At 39.5% G+C, this 19068-nt stretch overlaps 1 protein-coding gene across 5 annotated transcripts in view; it reads left to right on the forward strand.

Moving 5' to 3' along the window:
* The window catches only part of REPS1 (RALBP1 associated Eps domain containing 1), a 101520-nt gene that overhangs the window by 77047 nt on the left and 5405 nt on the right, over positions 1-19068 (forward strand). For 2 of the 5 annotated variants that reach the window (XM_038767303.1, XM_038767338.1), the window contains exons 10-15: positions 2570-2650; positions 10288-10375; positions 11523-11624; positions 14732-14804; positions 16085-16203; positions 16960-17024. In XM_038767303.1, the coding sequence (XP_038623231.1) occupies positions 2570-2650; positions 10288-10375; positions 11523-11624; positions 14732-14804; positions 16085-16203; positions 16960-17024 (528 nt within the window). The remainder of the gene's footprint in view (positions 1-2569; positions 2651-10287; positions 10376-11522; positions 11625-14731; positions 14805-16084; positions 16204-16959; positions 17025-19068) is intronic. The other 3 variants (XM_038767312.1, XM_038767321.1, XM_038767329.1) reach the window with 3 other exon arrangements.

Here is a 19068-nt window from a genome sequence, read left to right on the forward strand (position 1 = left end):
TAGTCTAAGGAGAGCCCCATTTCAAAAAGAATCTGGGTAATTTGGCCCAACGATTTGGAATAACACATTGTTTCTCATTTTGTCTGCTTGTATTTATCACTTCTCCGTTTTCCTGAACCACGTAATGTACCATCAGAATATAGATGCAGGAACACTGTGTTTTGTTTGGGGCAATGGAGGAAACAGGGAAAATGAAGAAGCAGCATCTGCTCTGAAAAGTGCTTCCAGAGTGAAGCAGGAATATAATTTCCAAATAATCACTGAGTCCATACATATGATGAGGGCACATCAAGTTAATCAGTGTTCCTTGGTTTAGTTTTTGAGGCTGGAAAAGCTCAAATTTCTTCGGTGGTAAAAAGAGAACAACTCTGGAGAAGGATATGATTGGGACTAGGAGGTAGTTCTAGATAGTCATTTGGAATATTTGGGATTGCTCCCTTTCTCTCCCTCTCCCTGGGGGTGCTGAGGGTATTTCGCATGGATCCATTAGGAAAAAGTAATTCCACTCTTTGGGTTAAAGAGAAAAGGTCTGAGATTTTAATTGGTAACAAAAACTACCTGTAGCATGCCTAAATTAGCATACTTTATCCACCAAAAATTGTCAAATGTTTTCTTTAGTTATTTCCTCCTTTTGAATTCTGTCCATTTGCCTTTACAATGCTAATTTCAAAATTAGCAAGCATTGTATGAGATGTAAAACAGATTTCAGAGTGATTGTGTATGATCATGAATTTCTGTGTGCATTCTTCCTAATCAAATTGCCCTTTCATTCGTCGCAGTGCTTTCTAGTATGCCTAGTGCTTTCTACATGCCCATAAGTTGGGAGGAGTGTCAGTTTCATTGCAGCGAATATACAGTAAAAATCTTTGCTAAGGGTAAAAAGATAGACATATAGTTCTCTCCACCAGATATTTTAATACTACAAGAAATTGAAGTTTACGTATATTGATTTTTCCACATACTGCATGCACTAAGTTATCAGATATGACCTTGTGTCACGTAAACTTCAAAAAATGAACTTTCTTTTTGGTGGTTATCTTCTAAGTACAAAATTTATCCAGGCAGTCGTCAGACTTTTTTTTTTTTTGAACGCCTGTAGTGGCTGTGCAATGTTAAGATATATCAATGAGGTTAATTCCATTAACAAATGTTACTGGTGAGTCGGTTCTTACTTCACTGTGATCAAAATGAAATATAAGTGAATAATCCCTGGCTATGTCTCTCTTTAAAATACTTCAATCTCCGTGAAATACCTCCTGGTTCATTAGACATTATTTAGAGCCTAAGTGAATCCAGCTATCTAGATTTTATTTATATAAGTTCGTTAGGGGAGTGCTGGACAGTTCATTTCAGCAATTTTTTTAACCATTTTGTGTGTTCTTAAAGCCTCACATCATTTTTTAGTGGGTTCTTAAATTTTGTTTTCCCCCTTCATGGTAAATCGAAGGTTGAAAGGTAAAATTGTATGTTCAAATTAGGATTTTGATTATTGGAGTAGGTGTGTTTGTATGTGTGTTAAAGTTTCTGTATGTATGCTATATGTATGTTTCCCTCTCCTCCATCTCCCTCCTGTCCAAAAAGTGATCATTTTGTATTCTTAGAAACATTTCTGATTTAAGCCTCATATTGGTCAGCACCTGTCAGAATCAAATTCAGCTGTACTACTAACATCATTTTCTCACATGAAAATCCTTAACCTTTCCAAAGTACTCTACAAAACAGTATGTCCTTTCATATCTAAAGTGAAATGGTCACACTAGTAAATGACTCATTCCACTGAATGAAGGGATCTGCTAATTTCAGCTGACCACTTTTGAACAGTATTATAATTTTTAAATCAAAATATTTCATCTAGATCGCATTATCTGGTGCTCAGTTTGCTCTCATGTGGGCCATATTCTGATTTTGTTCTTAGCATGAGTGGGGGCTGCTGATTGGTAGCTCTGTCTTGTGAACTGGCATGGCCCTATTCTGTCGTGCTGATGGCAGGGATTGACTCGCTACAGGTTTACAATAGCTCACATGATTGTCAAGAATTCTTTGCATTTATGATTCAGTGATCTTATTTTATTAAGTATCTCTACATGTGTATGAATTATGTGCATGTACATAGTAGAATCACCTTTCAGGGGTTGCACCTGCAAGTCTCTAGAATAATGTTTTAGACAAAATTAGGGAATTACAGTGTAAATTCCGTCAAATGATTAACATTTGAAATCAACTATTTACCTCTGTGACTAGTTTAAAAAAAACATTTTAGACCCTCAGAAGTGAGATTTAAAGGGAAAAACCCCATTAGCACAGATATTTTCATACAATATTGGGTAATCATTCTGACCCTTCTAACTTGCAGCTGCAGTCTAGTTGCTTCCATGAAATTACTTTTAAACTGTAAACCTGAACCTGAAAAAATATTTAGGAAGAAATGATTGCCTGGTACTACAGTTTAGGCATATGATCCCCACTGAACTTGCAGTGCAATCCCTGAATTACTCTGCTAAATCTTCTCCAGTGATCTTTTACTCCATCTCTCTCATCATGCTGACTTGTCTCTCCTCTGTCTGTTCAGCAGTGGGAGACATTTAGCGAACGCTCTTCAAGCTCACAAACTCTGACCCAATTTGATTCTAACATTGCACCAGCTGATCCTGTAAGTCAATCACTTAGCTTGCTTGTTTGAAATTAATTTTATTAACCCTGAATTTCCATTCATTGTGTTTTTTTTAGCTATTATGCATGGTTCCTTGGAGTGCTCAGATGGGAAGGGTGGCAGGCTATTTTGATTTTATTTTTTAATAAAAAAATCCTTTGGGAGGAAGATTTTTTGCCATTTCCCCCTGTTGAATCTCTAATGATTTTAATGACAGTGGCGAAAAATACTTTTAAAGCCAGATGTGTTGTCCAGTCTGTAAAGAATGTTCCATGACAACTAAATTAATCGCATACATTTACCAAGATAACATTTAATTTTTTTGATCATAGTCTGCCCATAAAATGTGATTATAGTCACGTATGTATTGTTTTGTGTGCCTACACATCATGTATTGTGTAAAGTACATCTGTTATACAATGTTGTTCTTTCTTCAATCTCCAAATGGCGAGGCTTTGCTTTTGCCCCTGTTTTGAGTTTTACCGAAGAGAACTGTTTTAGGATCACAAGAAATCCTGTTGCTCAACATTTCCATTATATAGATGAGGGTCTTTGTCATGCATTTCTCGGATTGGTAATTGGACTGCAACTGTCCCTAAAAGTTTGCATTCATACACTTCTTAGATGGCCCAAAATATTTTAAAACTATTTTGTCAATTATTAATTCTTATTAATCATGCCTTTACCTTTAAAGAGACAATAATAGTAAAATCATTGTGATAATTAAGTGCTTACTATATGCATGTTCTATGCACTGTGCCAAGCGCTGGGGTAGGTATACGATAGAGATAATCTGGTCAGACATTCCCTGGCCCTCCTGGAGCTCACCATCAGAGTAGGAGGGAGAACAGGCATTTAATCCACATTTTATAGATGAGGAAACTGAGACCCAGAGAAGTTAAGTGACTTGGCCAAGGTCACACAGCAGGCAAGTGGCTGAACTGAGATTAGAACCAGGTCCTCTGACTCTCAGCCCTGTGCTCTTTCCACTAGGCTTCTCGGCTTCAAAAAAAATAGCATGCTATTAAATTAACACTATGCAAATTAAATTAACACAATGCAAAAAGGAAGGAGAATGTAAATTAAATAATCTCAGTGGAATTTATTGTTTGCAGAGCACTGTACTACTTTGGGAGTGTACAGTTGAATACGGGGAATGTGTCTATTGTCGTATTGTACTCTCCCAAGCGCATAGTGTAGTGCTTTGCACACATTAAGCACTCAGTAAATACGATTGAATGAATGGAGTTGGTAGACATGATCCTGCCCTTAAGGAGCTCACAGTTAGTGGATTTGGATGGGATTCATTAATAGGAGAGTAAAAGAAAGTGAGGTGGAGAGGTGAAAAAATATGAATAGGCACCTTCAAAGACAGACTTGACGCTAGTCCAGTGGAAACTGGAATTTTTAAAACAACTAAGAAATATCTTCTACTTGCCGTGTAGTCTGAAAACCATATAGGTGACCTTCTAAGGCAGCTTTGTCAACTACTTTTAAAAAATGAAATGAAGAGATGCACCTGTCTAAAGATAGTTCAACTGAATATATTAAGTAAATGTAATAGTAAATTAAAGGTTACAGTGACTGGGTTTTAAAACCAAATGTTGCTTCATATACTCCCTTCTGTGTCACCCTTGCACCACCCTTAGCCCTGCAGACATTATTTTATTGTCTGTATCCCCCCTAGGCAGTAAGCTCCCTGTGGGCAGGGATGGGTCTACCAAATTCTGTTATATTGCACTCTCATTCATTCATTCATTCAGTTGTATTTATTGAGCGCTTACTGTGTGCAGAGCACTGTACTAAGTGCTTAGTACTTTGCTCTGCATGTAGTAAGTGATCAAGAAAAGTGATTGGCTCTGCAGACAGTAAGTGCTCAATAAATATGATTGATTAATACTCTTAATTTTTTGGAGGCCGAGCATTCAATGTAGAATAAGGTCATTGCTGTTTCTCATCTTCTGCTACCTGCCTTCTGAGTCTTTTTACTGAATGCATTCAGTATGCATCATCTTCTTAGGGCTGGTGTGGTAGAACTTTGCGTGCAGGGAGAAAGGGCCAGCTCCGTAGGTTTTGAGCTTCTTGGGGATAAGCCTAGTGCCAAATTGAACCCAGTGCGGCTTGGAAAGCTACACTGGTGCTCAAACCTCCTCTTTTTCCCCATTCTGGATTCCAGGTCAGGGGTCTGTGATGTGTTGAGTTGCTGCTGCACATATAGGGTAAATTCTACACCTGAAAAGTTTTCTCCCCTGGGGTCCTGCTACCTACATCTTCCATATATGCAGTAGCATCTCTGGATGTAAATTCAGACTAATTTCCAGATTGGCCCAGCCTGATTTCTCCTCTACTGGGGCACTTGCCAGGGCCCCAGCCGTAATGTGCTAGGTTGAAGTGGGTTAGATCCCAGATTTCTGCCTCATGCCAAGTCCTAAGGCAGGAGGAAGAAATGGAAGTGAGCCAAAATGCATCAAGCAATCAGTCGTATTTATTGAGCACTTACCGTGTGCAGAGCGATGTACTCAGTACTTAGGAGAGTACAATCAATAGAATCAGTAGACTCGACCCTTGGAGCTTATAGTCGAGAGGCAGACAGACATCAAAGAAACACAGAAATGGGAAATGTCAGGGTATACAAATATGTACATAAATGTTGTGGGGTGATTAGTTCTACTGCAATTAAACAATTATGGTACAGATTTTGTGGAGAGGAGGGGGAATCTAGTGACAAAAATGAGATCTGGTGATTTCAACTAGCCTTGCGACTTTCGTGCTCATGTGTAATCAAGTGAGCTGTAATTTTGCATGCCTTAAAATCAGGGCTGGCCTACAGAGAAAGTGCTGAGGCAGCAAGGGGAAACCTGTTTTCACTAAGGATGGTTGGAGTAAAAAAATGGATCCTGTTTTAGTTTTCTTGCCTTGTGACAGACCAACCAAGAGCTTCCTACTTCAGAAGCTTGGTTCCAAGGTCAGCAGGCAAGCCCTTCCTTTTACTTTTTAGGTGTCACTAAATGCACAGTTTATATATGTTTAGAATCCATGCTTAAGGATCCTAGATATCCATTTTCACTAATTTTTTAAAATTAAAAATACCACTAAAGCCAGCCTGCAGTTTAACCCATCTCTGGACGCCAAGCTCTAACGATGTCTTGCCATTTACTCTGAACGTTCCAGGGCAGTTGATTTCTAGATTTCAGTTGTTAATATTCTCTTCGTACACTCCTAGGTATGTGGAATTATTTTAATGTATTATACAGTATTTCTTTCAAGTCAGTCTACGTGACAAAAGTGGTGGAAGGCCTTTACTATCTAATGTTGCTTTAAAGGTATTGCTTAAAAGCCCCATCCAAAATTTGGCAGGGAAGGAAAGAGGCCCCCAGTGATTTGTGGCCCCAGAGTGGGTGGTCAGTCCATTTTGCCAAACATCTGACACTTTCCTTGTGCAGACTCCATCCCCACCTCCCAAATTCATAGAACCCTACCTTCTTTCGTTTTCTCTCTGCAGCAAAACTGAAGGCTGAGCGATGAGAATACAGATGCCTTGTGGTGGAGGTAGTTGTTGTTAGGACTTCGTATGGGTCAGGAAAAAGGGAATTAGTCAGCTGATCGATTATTGAGCCTGTACTGTGTGCAGAGCACTGTACTAACCTCTTAAGAGAGTGCAGTAGAGTTAACAGACATGCTCTCTGCCCTCAGTGATCTTACAGTTTGGCATGGGAGACCAACACAAAAAGTTACAGATCAGGAAATAATAATATATACATAAGATCTGTGAAAGCAGGATGAGTACCACAAACTTAGGGAGTATGACTCATGTGCATGGGTGATGCTTTAGGGAGTGGGGAAGATGAAAGATTAATCAGGGAAGGCTTCATAGAGGAGATGTTCTCTTAATGGGGCTTTGAAAATGGAAAGGTGATGGTGGTTTTTTGGATCTGAAGGGGGAAGATGTTCTAGGTAGAGGGGAGGAAATAAGCAAGCGGCCAGTGAGCCCAGTACATAGGTTAGAGTTAGCACAGCAAAGTGTGTAGCCTGTGTTGTAGTGGGAGAGGAGGGGAGGACTGAGGATAGGATAGGTGGGAGCCTGAAGCCGCTGGAAAGGCGGTGGTAATGGCACCACCACACTTAAACACTCCCGCATCTTCAGAACTGAGGCCAGGTCAGTGGATACAGAGCTGTACACCCTTTTCAGCCTCCAAACAGGCTTCTGTGAACTACCCTCTCAGCCCCGAAAAACATAATAGTGGTGAAGATTGAATGCAGCCACCACTGTCTCATTCCTGACCCGTCTATTCATCTAGCATGTACTAAGCAGAGATCTCCATTTCTGGGCTGTTTGGTTACCGCGCACAAATGAAGGCCCCTCCCACCAGCTCCCCTGGAGAAAAGTGCTCTCTAAGTCACTTTCCAGACACTGCTACAAATCCCCTGTTAGTCCATGGGGGCCACGGCAGCTTTGAAGAGATTAGTTTGTGAGTGAGAAGGTCAGCCTGACCCCAGCTGCTGCCTTGAGCAGATATTGCCCTGACTTGTCCAGCTGTAGCTTTTTTTTACCAACCTTCCTGTACAATTTCAAGTCCCAAGTGTGCAAGTGGAATTTTATAAGCCCTTTGTTAAGGATTTGAAGTGATTAGAAAGAAAATTATAGTATAAATGCAAAATGATAGTAACAGTTTCTACAATCTTAAGTAATTGAGCGGAGAGAGAATGTGTGTGTGTTTGTGCACATGTGTGGGTTTATGATTAAGCAAATCAAATGCTGCAGCAGATATGACTGCGCAAGAGAGTTTTGAAATTTGAATCTGGAGGTAACCATTGTGGCAGTAGTTTAGCCCTTATATTTACCAACTAAAGTGAATTATTTTCAAAATTCAAACCAGTGAAACAACCAGCCTGCTTTTTGCTGTTTCCACAAGTTTGTGAATCCTCCAGATATGTTTGAGAAGACTTAAATTGCCATAGTGTAACTTCATTTGGCATATTACACCTCCACCAAAAAAGGTAGCGGAAGTATGGAGCTAGAAATCACAGTCTTCGAAAACTGAAGAAAGGAGAGTTTATAGGATCATTTCCTGCTGGAATGAAAGAATTGGATTGGTGAAAAAAATAGGAGAATCTGATTTGAGTAAATCCACAGCCTAAAGGAAACATGCTAAAGATAAGCATCTTTGTGCTAACTCCTGACTATTCAGGTGAAATTCAGATGAAAATTCAATTAAATGTTTGTAGACAGTGCTTGTTGCCTTGTCTGGAGGATGGAGGGTATGTTCCACAGCCTATTAGCTTGTCACCTCGGAATTCAAGTCATAAGAATGAGGATTTTAAAATATTCTCAGGAATTTTACATCATAATACTGTAAAGGACAGAGCCTATTGTGTAACCTTGAAGTGGTGATATCAAATGGATCCTGAAAACAGAATTTTGAAAATGTGAGGTTGTTCACGATATATTCACATATTCCAGGAGAAGGGAAGCGTACATTTACTAAGATATAAGCAAATTCTAATAAGGTTTCCTTTCATTGTTCCAGCATATTAGGTTATTTTTAGTTTGAATAAGAGCTTGTTGCCTATCATGTCTTTTCTCTCCATTTGACCTTGCCCTTTGCTGATTGTGCTGAATTTAGCATGACTGTTTTCCATGACCATCAGTATGAATTCCCAAAACTACTAGGGTTTTTTTTTTTACTCAATTTTAATAATAGTAAATGCAGCATATAAAATTTCTCAGGCATATTTTTATAAAACATTCCCTCACAATTGTTCAGTCTTGAGTGAAAGAAATGGAAGTGGCATTTGCTAGTTCCAGTCATTGGATTAATTAGTATATGTCAAGTATCATCAGGTAATCCATAATAGAAAAGGTATTTTATCTACACAGGAATATACACCTCAGGTGCCCACAGAGTTGGGGGAAAATCAGTATACCAGCAGCTTTCTCCCATGCAACTGCTCTTGAGCCCTGATTATGACCCTTCTCATTAAATCAGTTGTCATCCCACCTGTAGACACTCTCAAAAGGCAGTCTCATTTCTCGAGATCGTGGGAATTGAAAGTTGGAAAAAAAAAGTCCCAAATTCTTTAATACAAGCTGAAAGATGCACTGTGTTTAGTAACGTGTATCCATGTCTTACAAGCCTAAAGAGCTCATCAATTGTAGTAATGTCATTTTTAGGCACTTATGTGCTAAGCATTGGAGTAAATACAGCATAAACAGGTTAGACGCGGTCCCTGTCTTCTGGGCTCACAAAAGCAGAGACGTGCAAGGAGTCGGAAAGGTGGGATCAGAGGGAGAGGTGCCCAGAGTTAGCTGGTGGGACATCTTCGCTGGTGGAACTGTGATCCATTTGTGTGTCTCTCCCTGCTCTCCCCTTCTCCAGCTGAGCCAGAGAGATACCGTGGAGGAGAGAGAGATAGAGCCAGAGTTCCCCAACCCTGCTCTTTCTCTGGCTCTTAGGCCTCTTTTTGGAGAACTAGCAGGGTTGAGGCACTTGAAATGTCTGGGGTGCATGCAGGATTTTGATAACTCGATTGACTGCTGCATCACTCCGGTGGACTTAATGGTTATAATGAAAACGTCGTAGTTGAGCTGCTAGCCTTCCTGGAATTTGCTTCCAAATTTTGCAATTAAAGCCCAGTACATTCATTTAGGTGAAAATATTTGTTAGCCTAATATGGTTGGAAATTAAGCTAACCTCATGTGATTGTGCAATTTCTCAGATTAGAATAAATTGGTTGAACACACTATGCTTCATAATTGCATTTCATGCAACTCCGATATATTAACAATCAAAGCTCACATATTTTAAGTTAAAATAATTTGCTTCTAGAATGCACAGCAAGTTGGCAAGAAAAGTGACCCCACAAATTAGTTTATTAAATTAATATATGTTTATCAAGAAGAAATATTTTAGGGTTTTTTAAAATAATTTTTAGAGTGGGCTTTAAAAAAACTCTTCCATGGCGCTTTCATATCCATTAGCACATCTTCTCCTCAGATCATCTTGTGAGGTGGAATGAGAGTATAATCTCCTGTTTTGTGGATGAGGAAGTAAAAATAAGGTTAAATGACTTGCCTGAGGTGACTAAGCAGGCCACTGGTAAAGCTGGGGGAGAAACCAAGCTGGTACTAAAATGTGGCCTTTTAAACTCACCTCCCTCCCTAAGATCTTACTGCATTGATTTAATAGTATTTTTAAAATATTCAGCCTGCAGTAGGTAGCATTCTGGTGCCTTACAGATTCAAGTCCACATGAAATATTGCACGTGAATAAAGACACTGGCAGGATTTTTGCAAGATCATTTCATCACTTGGCTGTCATCAATTTGATTTAACCCATATACTTTCTTTTGAAAGTTCCTATTGAAAACACTGGATTAGTAAAATAATTTTTAAAAATGTGTATTTTGAGAGTCGCTAGGCTTCTTTCCAGCTAGATTAGTGCTGATGTTAAGGTAACCCCAAATTGAATTCTTTATTCAATTTTTTCACTAAGTTGTGAGTGCCTACTGAAAAAACATTTTAAGAAATTCTGCATAGCTTTGTTAATTTTGTTAGAGTTTTGAGTTTATTTTGGAGTTATTGTTGTTTCTTTGGAGTGGATTTTTAAAAGACACTCTTTCCTCCATTCTGTTTTTAGGATACTGCTATTGTTCACCCAGTTCCCATCCGAATGACTCCAAGCAAAATCCATATGCAGGAAATGGAACTGAAAAGAACAGGAAGTGGTAAGGAAGCTGGTATTGGAGAAAAAATAAGAGTAGTTCTGCTGCCAGTGTAGGGTAACATCTTTATTCAGCTGTGTTCAATGGTTTGATCCTTTTCCATGCTAACTTTTTTCTTAAAGCTGTCTGTCTGCCAAGGGTAAAATTTGATACCCAATTCAGTATCTGTTACTTTTATTATTCACTGATTTAAATCCTAAAATTCCAATACAGTTGAGGCTTCTGTTTACTGAAGTAAATTAAAGGCATATAGAATGTGCAAGAATGATTTATTTGTTAGTGTTTGGAAGGTTTTTCTTTCCAAATGTGGAAATGCCCTGAGTTTTTGCTGAAGGGAAATTGTTCTAAATAACGTCATGAAACCATCATAAAAAACTCAGTTGAAGGTGGATCAGCCTTTTCATCAAAAATTCATTTTTCTAGCAGTTAGGAATATATCGACCAGAAACATTTGTTGAGTTCCCCACTGTGTGCAGAGCACTGTACTAAGCATTTGGGAGAGTGTGGTAGAAGTAGTATATATGCTCCTTGCCTTCAAGGACCTTACTTACAATCTAGTGGGGAGCACAGCCACTTAAATTAATTTACAGGTAGGAAGAAGCAATAGAGAATTATAAAATAAGTACTTTTGTGCTATGGGAGGGTATAAGTTTGTAAGAGTTTAGGTGGTGGGGAAAAGCTGAAGTGGCAAATTTAGTGGGGTATAAAGTTATAAACTTTAAATCTATTTAATTTTCAATAAATCATTTTAATCATTTTCTGTCGCTGTTAAGGAATGATATGTTGGTACTATTGAAATCTCCAAATTGCTTATTTTAGCGCTTATTTTAACATGTGACTTTGTTGGACAATAATCTACACAGTAAAATTAAGATATGGACATACATGAGGAAATTAACTCTTAAAGTTGCTTCATAAAAATGTATTTCTTTGTAATCTAAACATAAGTTTTAAATATGTGCCAAACAGATTTCTCCGATTCCTGTATAGCACTACAAAATTATGGGTGGGGAATTTCTTCCATGAGGGCTTCTGTTTCCATTTTGGAACTTTCATATCACGTACTTGAACTTGTTGGATTTGTTTGACTCTTTGCTATACATTCAAATATTTGTTTAATCATAAATGTATTTGCCATTTTCTCTTCTAGATCATACTAATCCAACAAGCCCCTTACTCGTGAAACCACCTGACCTTACAGAAGAAAATAAGATGAGTTCATCATTGAAATTTGTACCTGGAAATACAGTTGGTAAGTAAATGGTATTGCTCTGAAAACACCTTTCCCCTGCAGTTGAAGCCTTAGTAAATGGCAGCCATAGATTATGTGTTGCAGAGTGAAAAGTACTAAATAGTTTTTATTCCTACCTTGAAAAAATGCTCATTTTCAGTATCGTAATTGAATTACAATGCAAGTAGTCACAAAATCAAATTTCTCCACATTTCTCAACTACTTTATCTTTAGAAATTGCATGTTGAATTGCCTTGTACATAGTATAGTGAAGGAACAGAGTGAATGCTTAACAAACACCACAAACACCACTATTGCTATTTATGTGTCTAACACAGATTTCTCCATCTTAACTGTTAAACTACATTAGTTTAACCCTAGCTGTGAAAAAGTGAAATTTTCATTTTTAAATGTTTCATTGCTCTCTACAACTTCTATGTTTAATGTCATACATACGGTATTTAGACCTAAAGGTATACAGTGGCTGTGAAAATTGCATAAAATCGTGACACAATATATAATAAAATTTCAAAGCCAACTTTTATAGTTTTGTGGCCTAATGGAGTCAGGACACCTAAAGTTCTTGTATCTTTTTGCCCCAGACTTACTTGGCTCCTCTTGACATTAACCTCTCTGCTTCACTGTTTCTATCTGAAAATGGAAAATATCTATCCCTGTTAATCTTCCAGAGAGAGAGGAAAATGACATAAGCTCTGAATGCATTTTGAATTCATCGGAAGCAAAGCGCTGTGTAAAATCCTAAAGCACAGCATTGTAGATATAACTTAAAATGCAAACTCCACCTGATTATCTAAATCACAGAACTGTTTCCCCAAGGATATGAGAAGATTTGTAAAGGATACTATAAATCCTTCCAATTATTATTTGTGATTTTTTTTTCTTTCCTTTCTGGTCTTTTATTTTTCTAATGGTACTTGCTAAGCACTTACTCTAGGCCAGGCACTGTACTGAGCACTGGGGTTGATACAAGGTTATCATGTTGGATGCAGTCCTTGTCCCACACTGGGCTCACAGTTTAAGTCAAGGATGAGGATATAATCCCCATTTTACAGAGGAGGTAGCCGAGGCACAGGGAAGGCAAGTGATTTGCCCAAGGTCACAAGGCAGGCAAGTGGTGGCACCAGAATTAGAACCCAGGTCCTCTGAGTCCCAGGCTTGTGTTCTTTCCACTGGCTCATGCTGTTCTTCTCTAGCTAGATAAAGGGAAAACCATCCACACATTTCTAATTTTTCTCAGGGAGCTTATTCACCTGTAGGCTTACTCACCCCTGAAGATGTTTTTCTTGGCATTTGGACCTGTTATTGAAGAACTGCTATTCTTGAATTAAACATAATGAAACCTCCCTCCAATGAAAGGCATATGCTGTCCATGCCCAGATATGAAATAAAAATATGATGCTTGTTTTACTATGGCAGAATTAATTGTGCACAGGGAATTAATCCAGAAATGGGTGAGAATCATCACCAAATTTTGCACTCATAATCATCCAAAAAAAAAAATTTCCATTCCCCACACAGTGATTTTAATCCAAGGCAGTTCGTCCCTTAAAGAGCTAACACCAGCAGGTGGAGGAAAGAGTAACAGATTCAATTAAAAATTAAAGTTGCCATTTCATTATTAAAACTATCTTTTCTTCCTAGAGGCCTACACAGATTAACGTTAAATGAACTTTTTCAGGCCATTTACTCCAGCTCTTTCCTACGACTTAGAGTAGTTCTGTAATAATAACACATATCGATTTGGGGAAGCAGTGTGGCATAATGGATAGAGCACAGGCCTGGGAATCAGAAGGACCTGGTTCTAGTCCCAGCTCCTCCAGTTGTCTGCTGTGTGATCTTGGGCAAGTCACTTAATTTCTCTGTGCCTCAGTTACCTCATCTGTAAAGACTCTGAGCCCCATATGGCAAAGGGACTGTGTCCAACCCAATTTTCCAGCACTTAGTACAGTGCCTGGCACATAGAGCTTAACAAGTACCACAGTTATTCATTATTATTAGTAATAGCAGTAGTAAAAATAATAATAATAATCATGGCATTAGATAAGTGCTTACTGAAAACGGAAAATATCTATCCCTGTTCATCTTCCAGAGAGATAGAGAGGAAAATGACATAAGCTGTGAATGCATTTTGAATTAATTGGAAGCAAAGCGCTGTGTAAAATCCTAAAGAACAGCACTGTAGATATAACTTAAAATGCAAACTCCACCTGATTATCTATCTAAATCACAGAACTGTTTCCTCAAGGATATGAGAAGATTTGTAAAGGACACTATAAACCCTTCCAATTATTATTTGTGATTTTTTTTTTCTTACTATACTAAGCACCGTGTTAGATACAAGGTAATCAAGTCAGACAATCCCTGTCTCACCTGGGACCCACAGTCTGAGTCAGAGGGAGAACGGGTTTTTAGTCCCCCTTTTTACAGATGAGGAAATTGAGGCATATAGAAGTGGTTTGCCCACAGTCATGGAGTGGACAAGTTGGGAAGCCAAAACTAGAACCCAGGTCATCTGACTCCTGGGCCTGTCTTCTTTCCATTCTTGTTAGTACTCACATTTCTCTTATGCACTATTTTCAGTCACCTTTGTGCCCCAAATATCTAAGTGTGTATATTTCACTCATGAAACTGTTTCGTTCCTCCATTACTTCCCATAGTGCCCAGTGTAATGCTTTGTACACGTTAAGTGGTGATTGAAATGATAATGGTGATATCAACAGCAGTTAAAGAAGCTAAATACACAGTTTCTGTCCCCTGGGAATTTGTATTCCAGAAGAGTCACTAATTACCTAGACGTGTAGCAAAACAAAAGAATGGTGTCCAGTAGGTAACAGCCTAGAGGAATGCATCAGTAAGATCAAGAGCTAATGTTGCACTTTAACTCCTAAAGTGTGTTGTGAGTTTATACCATTAGTTGTAGCACTGTTCGTTCAAACTCCAGTTCCCTGTCCATTTCTTAGCTGCAGAATTATTTCGGATCTGCTTTTCTCACCTAGATGTTTCAGTTTTCAATTGGCAATCTTTCTGTTCATATAAAGGAAGATTGATTAGTCCTAGTTGTTACCAGAGGTGACCAAACTCATTTTTTTGTACTTTTCATTTATCAGCAGATGGCTATAGCAGTTCAGACTCTTTTGCTTCTGATCCAGAACAGATCGGGAACACTGTAACTCGTCAGCGGTCAGTATTTTCTTTAACGAATAAATGTTAAATTGCTTAGAACAGAGCACATTGTTCTGGGAGGTAAAGGTCATTTACCAGTTATCTGTCTGGAGTCTTAAAATAATTCATAAAGTTTCATAGTTTGACTATAAGCCTTTGAAAACATACTTTTCTTCTTTCTAGTAGTGTTTTTAAGGAACTGTTAACTCTTCAGGAATCATAATCTCTCCAGTTCAATCTTTCTAACTCCAAAAGCTATGACTCCATTTAACTTTCAAGAAAGAAAAAGTAACACCGTAACTGTATTTCAAAGACAAAAGCACTAGCAGAAGACTTTATAATCACACGTTTTGGGGAAACTGTCATACCTTTACTAAGAATGTATGGTTTGAAACCAGAGCCCAGAGTGTTCAAGAAGCTAAGTGAGGGGGCCTCAGAAGTGGCAATAATTAGTAGGAAAAACTTGAACAGAGGTGAAGAATACAGAGGGGTACAACTAGGTGGGGAGAAAGAAAGCCAAGAACTTAATTCCTCACCTTTTTTTTCCCCAGCAAGTTCGTTCTTAAAGTTGTATCCTGAAGGATGTGAGCAAAACCCAAGTTTGAGCTTTTCTCCCTAGCATTCAGATCTGTACCCCTAGGCTTCTCTGGTAGGGGAGGATCCTAGGAACCTCACTGCCCCTGGCCCTAAGAGTGCCCTCCATGTAGCAATTGGGAAGGATATCATTACCTTCAGCCCGAGCAGGGAAGGGGGAGAAGAGAACTGTCGTGAGTGTTACCTCCCCTTCTCCAATCTTTTTCTTTTTTCCCCAAGCAGCCCCGTTCATCCTCCCTCCTTTTCACCAGGGCTATTCTTTCCTTTGCCTGGCTCTGACTCTGCTGCTTCAGAAGGGTGACCGGGACCCTGGCAGATTCAGGTTTCCTAATGTGGACTCTCACCCGGTCGTGAAGTGAAAGTAAATCCAGGGCCTATTTTAAAATGGTACAAGACCTCAAATGTAAATGATTTTATTGTCAAATATAAGTGGTAGCATTTTACTACTATTAAATGGGAGGGTTTTTTTCATTCTTTTAAATAGATAGCCACATCTATGGCCCATTTGCTCAGCTTTTTATCTGGGGTAAGGGGAGAGTATTCTGACAAGGTGTATTGCCTGAGAACCTCCTGACCAGGCAGCGGGTTGGTAAAGTGGTTTTGTGGCCTGTTTGTTTGGAGTGCTTATCACCAAGGCTGTAAACTGAGGTAAGAGCTTCATGTCATTGTACCAATAAATTGTCATTTTGGCTTTGATTTTACAGGTCCCATTCAGGAACATCTCCAGACAGCGCTGCACCACCACCACCACCCCCGAGGTCTCATCCCAATCATTCTAGATCATCCTCATTAGATATGAACAGGACCTTTACAGTTACGACAGGTAGGGGGTTAGAGAACATTTTAAGAACGAATGTGATCGGCTTTGTAAATCATCCGCTAAGGGAACACGTTTCATGTTTTCGTGGAATTTGTTTTGTACCTGAGCTGTTTAATTCTTATCCGAAAAGATGTAGATGCCAGTGTTATTTTGAAGTTAAAACCTGGAGTAAACATTGTCAGATGTGAAAATCACTCCTAATCCTCTTAATAGAGGAAATTACATTGAGAATTCAGTTCCCACAGTCAAATATGGAAAAAAGATGGTTATCCCAATTTTAGTTGCTCAAATGACTGAGTCTGAAGCTGTTTTGTTTCATTTTTGAAAAAGGCATAATCAGTGTAATTAGACATGCATCCACCTGATAGTCAAATGTAATTGCTTGTGACTGAAATTTTAGTTGATCTGAACTAGCTTCATTAATCAACTTTTCACTGTACAACATTTATTTGTTTTTTTACAAAATACGATGGATAGAATTCAACTTGTCATAGTACTGCAATGAAGATAGAAGACAAACTCGGGGCCGTATTGTCTCAGTACAAAGTTGTTACTGTCATGCAAAATATATGCTTTATATTGAGTTATAAAGTGCCCAGATTTTGAGTTTTTCTGAGAAATGTTTTGTTGCCTTAAGATGTATTTGTTTGCTTTTTCCTGTAAAATTGATAGCACTGTATCATTATCATGAAGAAAGAGTACTTATAGCATTACAGCAACGTACGTACCCAAACAAACACAAATTTCATTTCCTTACAGGACAGCAACAGACTGGAGTTGTTGCCTATCCACCTGCAGTGCCTCCAAGACCACAGCCATCACAGGTAATGTTGAGCTTTTTTTTTTCCTCTCAATCAACTGTCCCCGACCTGATTATATTGTATCTATCCCAGCCCTTGTTTCTGTACTTCATCATCAATCGTACTTATTGAGCACTTACTATGTGCAGAGCACTGTACTAAGCGCTTGGGAAGTACAAATTGGCAACATATAGAGACAGTCCCTACCCAACTTGGCACATAGTAACCACTAAATTAATGCCACTAATGTTATTGTTTTCCGAATGAAGACGCAGAGGACAGGACAGGTTGCTTTGGCATTGCAGGGCCCCATCAGTCCAGCTTCATGGCATATGTGGAAACCAAAGGGATTCAGTGCTAGGTAATCCTGTACCTTTTACAGCTGAAGGTAATAATAATAATAATGGTATTTGTTAAGCGCTTACTATGTGCCGAGTACTGTTCTAAGCGCTGGGGCAGAGTACAGCAACCTATTCTTCCTGCTCTGCCTCCTGCTCCACTTCCCCCACTCCCAGGCCCCCCTCTGTGGCCCATAGCCATCCTCTCACCTGGCTCTGTCTAGTCCATGGTAGGCCCAGCCTAACCTTTCTACCCCCTGCCCCCTCTCCTTCCCAATCCCCTCCCTGATAGCATGCTCCTTACCTACACCATGGAATTCTGTGCATTTGCAGGCCTCATTTCACTTCCAGCAGCTCCACATAACCCCATGCTTCCATGCGGAGAACTACCTTGAAAATCCTGGTTACCTACCAAGTTGTCCCCCTTAAACCTCAGTAATCACGGATGTGTAAGGGGCAAAAGAATCCAGAATCAATCAGTTGTATTTATTGAGCTACTGCTCTGTACCGAGTGCTTGGGAGAATACGATATAGTTAGTAGATTTGATCCCTGCTGTCGATGAGTTTGCAGTGTAGTGGAGAAGGAGAGATGACTGTGCCTTAAAAATATAGTAAGGTGCAAGAACAAATGGTCCCATATGAAGCGGGGGAAAGGCAGACGAGCAGATCATCTGCGTAGAGTGGTGAAATGCATGAGGAAAACCATAAAACATGAAAGCTGGGAAAGATTACTCAAGATGGTAATAGTAAGGGTCCAAAGGGCTAAGATAGGACATAATAATGATAATGATGATGGTATTTGTTAAGCACTTACTATGTGCAAAGCACTGTTCTAAGCACTGGGGGATACAAGGTGATCAGGTTGTCCCACATGGGGCTCACAGTCTTAATCCCCCTTTTATAGATGAGGTAACTGAGGCACAGAGAAGTGAAGTGACTTGCCCAAAGTCACACAGCTGACAATTGGCGGAGCCGGGATTTGAACCCGTGACCTCTGACTCCAAAGCCCGGGCTCTTGCCACTGAGCCACGCTGCTTCTCTGAGCCACATGAACATGAACCACAGCATGCAACTGCATAAAGGAAAACAGAACATGGACTATAATTGGGCCAAGAACAAGAGAAAAACAAGGGGTACTGTCCCCTTAAGATGGGGAACAATAATAATAGTAATGGTATTTGTTAAGCGCTTACTATGTGCGAAGCACTGTTCTAAGCGCTAGGGGGGATACAAGGTGATCAGGTTGTCCCACGTGGGGCTCACGGTCTTAATCCCCATTTTATAGATGGGTAACTGAGGCCCAGAGAAGTGAAGTGCTTTCCCAAAGTCACACAGCTGACAAGGGGCAGAGCCGGAGTTAGAACCCATGATCCCTGACTCCCAAACCCGGGCTCTTTCCCTGAGCCACACAGCCACGCTGAAAGTAACGGGTGACAATATGTCTTAAAAAATGAATTTCATTTAATCATTCATTCAGTCGTATTTATTGAGCACTTTGTGCAGAACACTGTAAGTGCTTGGGAGGGTACAGTACAGCAAAAAGCAGACACATTTCCTGCGCACAATGCTCTTACTGTCTAGGGGCAGAGAGACAAACGTGGATATAAATAAATAGATTACAGATGTGAACATAAGTGTTGTGGGGTTGGGAGCAGGGAAGAACAAAGGGAGCAAATCAGGGTGACGCAGAAGGGAGTGGGAGAAGAGGAAAGGGGGGCTTAGTCAGGGAA

The sequence above is a fragment of the Tachyglossus aculeatus genome, chromosome 2 (assembly GCF_015852505.1).
Source record: "Tachyglossus aculeatus isolate mTacAcu1 chromosome 2, mTacAcu1.pri, whole genome shotgun sequence".
Lineage (NCBI taxonomy): Eukaryota > Metazoa > Chordata > Mammalia > Monotremata > Tachyglossidae > Tachyglossus > Tachyglossus aculeatus.